This window comes from Zonotrichia albicollis, chromosome 14 (assembly GCF_047830755.1).
Source record: "Zonotrichia albicollis isolate bZonAlb1 chromosome 14, bZonAlb1.hap1, whole genome shotgun sequence".
Lineage (NCBI taxonomy): Eukaryota > Metazoa > Chordata > Aves > Passeriformes > Passerellidae > Zonotrichia > Zonotrichia albicollis.
The window spans coordinates 5,772,799-5,783,336 of record NC_133832.1 but is presented as its reverse complement, the minus strand read 5'-3'; the positions used below and the strand labels follow the sequence as shown (position 1 = coordinate 5,783,336).

The window sequence follows — 10,538 nt, the reverse complement described above, 5'->3', positions numbered from 1 at the left end:
GACAGGATAGGCAGCACCACGGGCGCAGCAGGACTCCAAGCAGCGTCACCCTGTCTCAGACAAGCAGGCTGAGTACCCAGAGTAGCAGTGGGAGGCACTTTCCACGAAGGAGCATCATCAGGACAACAGAACATGTCTCCAGTTCCCAAACCTCACGTGCAGCTCCACATATGTCTTCCCAGTGTCCCATCCTCACCTCCCAGTCTTACTGCTCCCCATTCCCATCATCCAGGGCCCTGATCCAGCAGCACAGGCCAAGGGCTGGGAGCAGGCAGAGGCACAGAACAAGCCAAGTGCATGTCTCAACAGGAGCAGCAGGAAGGCAAACAGTGGCAAAGCACACATAGTCAGCATCAAAGAAGGGTAGGAGATGGCTCCAGCCCATAAAGGGAGCCAGCAGCCCTGCAGAAACAGATCCACATCAGTCCTTGGATGCCCCCACCACCTTCCACAAATGAAACATTAGAGTATTTTAGATTGGAAGGGATCCATAAGGACCATTGAGTCCAGCTTCACCCACGAGTTCCTCTCTGTTTACAAATAGCAGGGCATTTTTTTGAGTCAACTCCCTTAACTTCTTGGTGCAGGTACTATCTACCATGCATATAGATGGAACACAGCTTGTTAGGGCTCTCTGCTGCAGATTGTGCCAGCACTGGAGCTGCCCCAGCAACCAAGTGCCAAGCAGGGGTGGGAGATAGCCAGCACAGCTTTCCTGTGCAGCCACCCCTGCACACGGCCCAGGGCAGTGCCCGGGGAAGAGGTGTGGGCTATCTGTGAATGTGCATTCCAAGGCAGCCAGGAACACCAGCCAGAAATAATAGGAGCAGGAACAGGCCAGCCTTCCCAGCCCAACGTCAGGGCACTGCCAGCACCAGAGTCTTCAGTGCCTCACCCAGACACAAGGCAGTGCAGAAGGTGCCTGCATCAACCCAGCACAGAGAGAAGGCAGCAGAGCAGGGCCAGCATGCAGGAACAGTGAGGGACTGGACTGAGTCCCAAGTGCTGCTTCCCACCACGTGCCCCTAGTCACTGATAATAAAGCAATAATAAATAGCCAAAGCCTGCAGAGTCTCATGTGCCATCAGCCAGCATTGGCTTTTCCCACATCCAATGTGAAGGTGGCCTAAGAAACCTGCCCATACAGCTGCCTACTACCACCACACATCCAAGCATCCCACCTGGAAGCATCAGTTATATCCAGAATGCTTCCCCAGAGCCACACTGTACCTCCATCCACCAGCCCCCAGCTCCTCCTTGTAACAGGCCTCAAATCTCTGGCTGAGCAAAACCAGCCATAGCCAAGCACAGACCTGCCCTGTTAGCCCAGGGCACTGCCTCTACCCAAGCAGACAGCAAGCACCACTGCAAAAGACACCTTTATTTTACATACAAGGAGTTAAAAAATTAATTAATTCAAGAGCTCTACATATATCACTGGCCCAGGGGCTCACACAGCTGGACACTGTTGTCTGTCCCCATGTCCCAGCTGTCAGTGTCTCCCCAGGTCACCACGGTCCAACACTGCTGCATCTTTCAGACAGATTCCTGGGAAGCAACATCAAAGCAGTAATGCTCCTGGCACTCAGCACCTGACCCCTGGGAGAGGACATGAGCTGTATCCCTCCCACCTCACAGCCCTCAAGGGACCACTGGAGCATCCCTGCAGCCTGCCCAGAAGCGAGGGCTCACCACAGTGAGAGAACATACCTGCTGCTCTGAGCTGAGCCTGCAAGGAGGAGATTGTCTGCTCATAGGCTTCACACTGAGCAGTCTTGTCAGCTGCAGACAGGAGGCAAGAAGGTGTGTGCTCAGCCCATCCTAAATACCTCACTCCCAGACTCTCTAGGGCAGCCCTGAGATCCTACTCTACCCCCTAAACATGAATTCAGCCCCACTCCCACAGAGCTGCAGGCCCTGGGCTCCAGGTACAGGCACAGGGGATGTCACTTGGACTACAGGTGTCCTGCAGCCCTCAGAACAGCCAGCTCCACATACCAAGCTCGCCCTTCACTCGTTCCAGCTCTTTCTTCACACGCTCCAGTTCCTGGGACAGCTGATCACCTGCAGACTGGCAAGAGCAGGGTGTAAGTGTGATGCAGGGAGTTGGACTCCCCCACAACAGATCCACAGCACAGCCCATCCTCTGGAAGAGCACTGCAGCCCATCCAAGCCCTCTGGGGACCACTGCCAGGGCACATCCATCACAGGAGCAGTGCCTGGCAAAGGAGCTGCTGTAGGGAGCATCTGCCAGCACCCAGGGGAAACAAGAATGCCTTTGGCTGGCTGCAGCCACAGAGTAAAGAGCCCTAAAACTGCTGGAAATGCACAAACTTATTTTGCAGGTAGGAGATTTCTTAACTTGGAGATTCATCTTGCAGGCTCTGCACATCCCATCCTGGGGCCATGTCCTACATGTCAGGACATATAAAAGTGACAACACAAGCCACATGAAGTTTGCATGTTTCAAAAGGCCCTTAGAAAATCTAGCTGGACAGAAGGCTGCAGTCCCCTGAGCAGAGAGAGCTGGTAAAGCCAGGCAAAAAATGCCCATGTGCTTGTGTAAACCCCAGAGAAAGGCTGAAACAGCTCAAGTGCCAGCCAGAAATTGGCAGGTCCAGGTCTCATCATCTCCTACCTCTGGCATAGCTGGCCCAAGCCAGAGACTGAACAGTGCTCCATAGTGACAGGACACAGCTGGCTCTTACCTGCACAGCAGGAACTGCATCTTCACCCCCTGAAGTCAGGCCAGAGGCCAGCTCACTGGACAAAGAGGACTCCACATACTCCCATGTCTGGTCATTTCTACCTGTGAAGAGAGGTGTCAGCATTAGAAACCTGCCATCCTCAGCCCCTCCTCAACCTGGCCACAGAGCTGCTCCAGATCAGGGAAAGACAGAACCTGTCCAAGAGAGCCAGAAGTCTCCCAGCACTTCCAGCCCAACAGCTGCTGCTGGCTTGGCCTGTATGGGCGCTGCTGGGACTAAGTGCTCCTGTATGTCCTGGTTCCCAGCACCTCTGGGCTGCTGCTGGGAGTCTGCTCTCACAGAGAAGGCAGCAGCTGCCCGGGCAGGGTGGGACAGGGCTGTCGCAGAGAGTGGGGAGAGCCTCCTGGCCTCCCTTCCCTCGGCACGGCTCAGCACTGCGGGCTGCCCGGCTGCAGTTCCTGGGCAGGCAGCACCCCCTGCCTGTAGCACAGGCTGGAGCACCCTCAGCCAGGGCCTCACCTGGTCAGACAGGGCCCAGCTGGGGAGCAGCACTGCCCAACAAGCAGCTGCCCATGTTTCTCCACACTCCCCCCAACACGAGGCAAGAATCTACACCCCACATACTGCTCACCTGCTCCCAAGACAATGCTTGCTGCAACCAGCTTTTCTTTGCTCTCATCATTTTCCTTCAGCTCTCGGGTCCTATTGCACACCAGCTCTTCTGTAGTTGATTCTGAAGAGAGACCTAGGGAAGGAAAATAAAGAGCATCAACCCCTGCTAAGAGACTGACCACGGCCACTCCCTCTCCTATGAACGAGCCTCAAGCACCAGATTTGTTCAGATTCTTTGCTGGATGCCTCTCCAGCAAAAGAGGGAAAGGACTTCATCCAGCCTTGCTTGCTCTGCACTTTACCTCCCCTCCTGTGAGTCCACGCACATGCAGTTCCCCCCAGTCCATTCCCCAGGAGGAGCTTTGACCCTGCAGCGAGGACCTGGATGGTCTTTCCCACGGCAGCAGTGCCCCTCTCCCACGACTCTGCAGCCTCTGAGGCTTCTGCCAAGACTCACCTTTATTGAGGCCAAAACGCTTGAACGAAATCACTTTTTCCGGAGGCCGCAGTGAGGAGCGGTAAGCCACAGTAGGAATTCCTGTAGAAAGCTTTGAGGAGGGCTGTTTACAACTCCCCACTTTGGCAGCAGCTGCAGTGAACAGTAAACACAGAGGCCGCTATTCCCAAGCAGCTCCATTGCACCTTCTTCAGACAGGCCGGGGCTGACCCAGGCTGCCTGCCCTAGGAGCACAGGCACCTGTGACCCCACAACACCACGGGGTGAAGGCTTCAAACTCAACAGGCTGCCAGCCCACACTGGCAGGAGGCCAGGCAGTGTTAACACACCCCTCGGGGTACGAGACTATTTCCTAGACTCCTACCTATGCCGCTCCCATGGACTCCCCATGCCCTGTCCCCCTCTTGGGCTGCAGCCCAAGCCCTTCCCCTTCTCCCTTCTAGGTGCAGCACCGTAACCTACGTGCTTCCCTGCTTCGCGCGAGGCAACTGGCAGGTGCAGCATTACTTTTCACCGCTCTGGCCCGGGGGGCGAGTTTCGGAAGGCTGGAAGGCGGTGCCTGCCGCGAAGCCCCGCTGGCACGTAGAAGCCTGGACCTGGCAGGCGACGTCAGCTTCAGCCTAGTCCCTGGGGGAGAGAGGGGGTTCTGCAGGGCCGGGCGGGCGGCGCCGAGCCGGGGCTCCCCGCCGTGCCCCCGCTTACCTGGGGGCCGCAGGAGCCGCGTTTCCCAGGCGCCGCGCCCCGTGCCGGCCGCGGGGAGCTGCAGCCCCAGCGAGGCCCGTGCGCGGGGCAGAGCGAGCCTGGAGCGGCCGCGGCCCGGGGAGCGGGCAGGGGTGCCGGGGCCGCCGCCGGAGGGCAGCTCGGGGCCGCGCCGCGCCCGCCGGGACACAGCGGGCGTGCGAGCGGGGCGGGCGCCGGGGCCACCGCCACCGCCGGCCGCGGGCTGCGGGAGGGACCCGGGCTCCGCTGGGGCCAGGGCAGGGGTAGCAACGGCCTTGCAGTCGCCCGCGCTCGAGTCGGGGAGCTGTCCGTGGCTCGGTGAGGGCAGCGGCGTGGAGGTGGCGGGCCCGGGGGTCTTGGGCTGCAGTCCGCTGAGCTCCGCCGGGCCCGGGGAGGACTCCGCGGCCGCCCCGCGGCGCAGGAGGGCGACGATGGCGCGACACTCCTCCTCGAAGAAGCTGAGGTACAGCGGGGTGGCCGGCGTGCGCAGCGCCGGGACGTGCTGCAGCAGGTCAGGGCAGTCCGGCGAGCCGGGGCCGGGCTGCGACTCCGGTAGCCACATCGCGCCTTGGAACCGCCGGGGAGAACCGGGGAGCCCCGCCCGCCTCCGCCCTGTGCCGGCCCCGCCCGCTCTGTTCCGGCCGTTCTCCCGCCCCACCCATGTCCATCTTCCCCCGGCCGTTCCCCCGCCCCGCCGGAGCCCGCTCTGTCCCGGCAGCTCTCCCGCCCCGTCGCCGGAGCCCGCTCTGTCCCGGCGGTTCCCCCGTCCCGGCAGCCCCCAGGACCAGGCAGACAATTGGCTTCACAGTGGTTTAATGCGAACGGCACCGGGACGTTACACTGGACAGGGTGCAGACAGCTGGATGGATGGCAGCCCCGCGCAGGGCAGGGGAAGGAGCCGCCCCGAGCGCGACTGGCGGCAGCAGGAGGCGGGGACCGAGCCCCTCCGAGGCCACGGCCGCCTCCACCGGCACCGGGCTCCGCGCTGCCCCACGGCCCTTTCCGGACCGAGCCAGCCCCCGGAACAGCTCCCCCGCGCTTTCAGCGACTTCTCCCCAAGAGCCACCTCTCGCCCAGCAGTACCAGTTCCTCACCAGAAAACAGAGGGGACGTTGGGAAGGCCTCGGGGAACGTGCCTGGCAGGAACAGGAGGGCATCCACTCTGGGCCTGTGCTCCAAGAAAGGCTCAACTGTGCCACAACAAAGTCACCAAGCACTTTTAAACCAGCCAGCCTTGACCTGAGGAGCCCCCAAGCTGAGGCCCAACCTCACTCATCACAGCTGTGGTAACTGGGGGAACCTCCAAAGGACACTTGTGCTGCAGCAAGTCACAGCCTCATTGTCCCCTCAAGCTCTGAACGCTTCCCTGACCAGTCAAATGTTCTCACTTCCACACAAGTGACTGCCTAGCTCACTGCAGAACAGGGGAGAACACACAAAGAGCCACTGCTACTTCTCCTGCTTTGTAAGCAATGTCTAACCTAGGACTGACTCCCATTTTCTGCTGTCCTTTTCTGGAAAGGTGGCCTCACTCCAGGCCCCACTGCTGGGCTCCTCCAGTGGCAGCCATCACAACTGCATCCTACAACTGCTCCCACCAGCCTTCTCTTGCTCCTCCTCAGCCAGCCAGTCTGCTCCTCCCAGCAGCTGGGGCCCAGGATAAGGTCACTAAGCTCAGCCGAGCAGGGTGCTGCAGGCAACACCAGCCCAGCAGCCCATGCTACAGCAGGCTGTGGTGTTTCTTAAACTCTGGGCCAATGCATCACAGCACACGTGGCTACAGCCCAGACTATCCCATCTTCCACATGCCAAATGGCCCACAAAGAGCATCATGAGAGCACATGGGATGGAAACCCCTCGAGCTGCCAGCAGCACCTTAGAAAGGAGGGGACACAAATACACCAAATAGGTCTGTAATTCAGGAGGCTGATAGCGGGGTTTGAGTAGGTGTTGGGTCTCAGCACTTCCAGACAGTGAAGAATGGGGGTTTCATGCAGGGTGAATGGGGTGGATGACAGACTGACACACCCAGGCACCTACTCACTGGTTTGGATAAACCTTACTAAAACTCTAATACCTGATATAATCACTGACCAACATGACAACTGCTATTCTTCAAAGTCTCCTGCAGAGATGCTTGGGGCTGCACAGACAAGGGAGTGAAGGTCATCTCTTATCTTCCTGTACAGGGAGAGAGGCAGCTCCTACACCAGAACGTCATTAGCAAGTTCCTGCTCCACACCTATCCACATCTGCCCCTAGACGTGGGACAATACACTCACTTGCATAAATTTTCACATCTTTAGGCCACGACCACAGCCCAGTAGAACAAACTGCTGCCAGTTACAAAAGAGGAAAATACTGAACAAACTGGGAGGTTCAAGAGAGGAAAAGCTGGTTCAGAGAAGACAGATTTAGTGTAAAAATAAATGTCATTTTTGCAGGAGGGAGGGTGGAATGGAGGAAGACAGTGCCAGGTGCTCCTACTGGCGCACTTTCCCTGGGACGTAATTCCTATCAATAGTCTCCTCTTGCAGGAACATATGTAAGCAGCGCTCGTTCTGTGCCAGTGGGTGTCCAGCAATTCTGGAAGAAAATCAGATGTGGAGGTTAGCACAGCTGCCTCCAAGACCCCCACACCTCTGACGTGTCAGGAGGGAGTCAGGCAGCCAGCTCAGCACACCTGCACCGCGCTCAGCCCAAGGTCACGCATGGCTCTGCAACAGGACCTGTAAGAGGTGCTTGAGCACAGGCTGTTCCCTTCCAGGACGTGCCCTGAACCAACAGTACCATGCTGGTGGGTCCCTGCAGCACAGCTGTTCTGCTAATACTCACTATGCTCTCAGGAGAGAGCACAAAGCACAGCCCCCACTCAGGGCAGGACTTGCTCCAGTTCCAGTTTCATTCCGTGGCTGCAGGTGCCACCCTCCAGCACTGGCACCTGCCAGAAGCAGGTCAAGACTCGAGACTCTCTCACAGTCAATTCATGGCCCAGCAAGAGCTAAAAAGGCAGCACACAGCAAAGCCAGGACATGAAACTTACTTGTTAATAAACTGTTCTAGGCCCTGTCTCCGCTCCTCGATGAAGGACTCCTCAAAGATGCCTTCATCTCCTCGGAAGGGAAGCTGTCGTTTCAAAGCTTTTCCAGGCAGCGGTGGCACTACAATCTGAAAGCACAGAATCACCCCATGAGCACAGCAGCCACCAGACATCCTTTGCTGCTTGATGCTCATCTCCAGTGCCATGACATGGACAGAGCAGAAGGTGCCCACTGTCAGAGACTGGCCAAGTTTCATGTCTCAAAACATTTTGGGATGCTCGGCAAACGCCTGTGTACATGTTTGGTGGGAGTGGCACATCAGGGCTTGTGAAGGGCTCCACCCCTCAGCCCAGAGCCAACATCCCAGGCCGGGCAGAGCAGTTCATCAATCACACTGAGGGTGGTGCTAACCCAGCCCCTGAGTGGCCAGAAGCTCCACCTTGGGAGGCGGCCACAAAAGCCCTGGGGTTTAAAACCTCCCATGAGGGACTTGCCTGGCCCCTGCATTCTCCTGGAGTTTTCATCTCACCCATGCTGGAACCCTAGAAGTTGGTAGCTATGTGTGTTTTTCTGTACCTTTTCTGTCTTTCTCTCTCTTTTCCTTCTAATCATCTTTTCATGGACCTTTTCTGGGTAACATAGCAACTTAAGGTTTTAAAGGTTTCCAAGTTAAGCAGGATAACATTATGCTAAGGTAATAATAATTTAATGCTAAGTAATGTTATAATAAGTGTATTTACTCCTTTGCCAAAATTCCTTATTTTTGCCAGTAAACTTTTGTGCATTTGTGACCTCTTGAGAATATCTGGTTGGGATTTCTCCTTACACCAAACTAGAGAAAAGGAATCTCAGTTTAACCCCTAGATTTAAGTATCTGGGGTGTAACATCCACCACCACAGCCCCACTTCTGGGAATCTCAAGATTTTTGCTGCAGCTGTTCCCACATCCTGGCTTAAGGAATAGGGAGGACTGAGCCAGGCCTCACCTTACTGTCTCGTTCCAGCTCATTCTTCAGCCACTCAAAGTCGCTGTATCGTCTCCTCACACACGACTCCTTCAATTTGAAGATGGGGAGGTTTGTCTGTAATGAAACAAAGCAGTTTATTTGCAGGTTGCTCTGGAAGCCACACATGTAACTGAAACCTGAAGCTGCAGTGAGAAAATCAAATCTCCTGAGGATGCATGATGGGAACACTCAACTTCCTTATTCAGGACAGCACAAACACCAAAATCCTTCAGATTCAGGCAAGCCAGTCTACTTAGTGCCAGCCATTCCCTCTCCCTTGAGTGACTATTTCTGGAACATGCCCCCTTCCCAGGGGCACACACTGGAACCATTGCTGACAATATGATTGCCAGGAGAGTAATCTTTTTTTCACCCAAGTTTACTTCATTTTGAAGTGATCCACAAGAGAGTTCTGCAGGCAGCCTGCAGAGCAAAAGAACATCTGACTTGACACTGGGATCTCCACGGAAGAACTAACTGAGGAAATCTTGTCCCAGCAACTGTTCAAGGCTAGACCTTCTCTACAGTCTTCTCCCAAAAGACAGCACCCACCCGAACAGGCTTTTCATGCCCATCTTGTGTCACTGGAGAACGGTGCAGCAATTCCTCACCTTTCTCCCCTGCCACTGGAGTCCAACAAATGACACCTGCATTAACTTTACCCCATCAACACAGTCTGAATCATTCCAGGAACTGAGGCAACAAAACCTTCATATGGACAGCACTCAGATATTACTGCAAGACAATTAACTGTGTTCTTATGAGTCTGTGAAATAAACCCAGCTGCTTTCAGAGCATCTCTGCTGGTTTCAGTGGGACTAAGAGGTTCCCATTGCCACCTGCAGGCTGATGGGAGCCAAGCACCAGAGCAGAAAAAAGCAAGCACCAATTCTTCTGAAAGGCAGAGGAGACTGAGCAGTTAAACCATGCTATAAACAAAAGTTAAACCAGAACCACAACACATGCTAAAGGGACTTTGTTTTAGGGGAGGCTCAGTTTTACTTTTCCCATCTATCAGCCGCAGATCTGTGAAGGGGTCCCCAGTTCAGCTCGTTTAAGGCCCAATGAAGAGAACCCTGCTATGCACACTCCTAGGCCACGGGCTCTCGGTAGAGCAGCCCCACGTTACTGCTACCCAGCTCTCCTCCCCGACTGAGATAAGCAGCTCCGTGCAGCCGGGCCCTGCTCAGCAGCCACCCAGCGGGGCTCCGGAGCTGCTGAGGCAGCAGCTCGCTGTCCGAGCGCGCAGCAGCCCCCGCTGGATGCCGGGCGAGCCCATCAGCTCTGACCTTGAGCCCCGCAGGCTCGCCCCAGCCCGGGGCTTCGCCTCCTCCGCCCCCCGCTGCTCCACAGCGGCACCGCTCCGGCCCTACCCGGCCGCCGTCCCTCGGCCGCCGCGTCCCGAGCGCTGCCGCCCCTCCCCGGGCCGCACACCCGCGCACCGGGCAGCCCAGCCCCGCAGGCCCGACCGGGGCCGCACCCGCATGCGGAGCTCGTAGCTGGTGTATCTGGCGCGGCCCATGCCCACGGTCTGCGGGTTGAAGATGTCGATCTCGAGGAAGTTGCTGGGCGGCCCGTACGCGTCCGTGAGGTCCTGCGGCTTCGCGTTCAGGCGCCGGGTGTCCGCCACCGCCGCCTCCGACATGGTGGTGGTGCCGCCGCCCCGCCCGGTCCGCCCCGCCCGCTACCGCAGCCCGCCCCGCCCGCGCATAGCCGGACGGAGCCCGCCCGCCGCCTACATAAACCCACAGCTATCCAGGGTTCGGGGCCCCTCAGCCGCCACCCCACCCGCACATCGCAGCACGGCACCCGCACAGTTCCTGCATAACGCGGTAGTTATCCAGGGTTCGGGGCCGCTCAGCCACGGCCGTGACAGCGCCGCCGTGCGGCCGCCCCCTGCATAAACGCAGAGGGTATTCAGCCCGCGGGGCTGGGTAGGCTGGCCCCGGAACCTGCATGGCAGGCTTGCTCCCGGTGTTACTCCGCATCCCCT

General features: G+C 57.5%; 2 protein-coding genes across 3 annotated transcripts; both read right to left on the bottom strand.

Moving 5' to 3' along the window:
• Positions 1-1,361: 1,361 nt before the first annotated feature.
• LOC102065568 (uncharacterized) lies at positions 1,362-5,216 on the bottom strand. 2 transcript variants are annotated; one of them, XM_014265291.3, is made up of 8 exons: positions 4,480-5,216; positions 4,240-4,404; positions 3,778-3,909; positions 3,340-3,453; positions 2,709-2,809; positions 1,999-2,071; positions 1,711-1,782; positions 1,362-1,548 (listed from the first exon to the last, which is right to left on the bottom strand). In XM_014265291.3, the coding sequence occupies exons 1-8, from the start codon at positions 5,057-5,059 to the stop codon at positions 1,493-1,495; spliced, it is 1,293 nt and encodes a 430-aa protein (XP_014120766.2). In that variant the 5' UTR covers positions 5,060-5,216; the 3' UTR covers positions 1,362-1,492. The 2 variants fall into 2 exon arrangements, with proteins under 2 accessions (XP_014120766.2, XP_074407760.1); XM_074551659.1 differs by having other exon boundaries at positions 4,240-5,216.
• A 77-nt stretch (positions 5,217-5,293) lies between these two features.
• On the bottom strand, positions 5,294-10,246 carry SNX12 (sorting nexin 12). Its single transcript, XM_074551661.1, has 4 exons — positions 10,026-10,246; positions 8,525-8,620; positions 7,541-7,665; positions 5,294-7,083 (listed from the first exon to the last, which is right to left on the bottom strand). The coding sequence occupies exons 1-4, from the start codon at positions 10,188-10,190 to the stop codon at positions 6,981-6,983; spliced, it is 489 nt and encodes a 162-aa protein (XP_074407762.1). The 5' UTR covers positions 10,191-10,246; the 3' UTR covers positions 5,294-6,980.
• Positions 10,247-10,538: the final 292 nt, after the last annotated feature.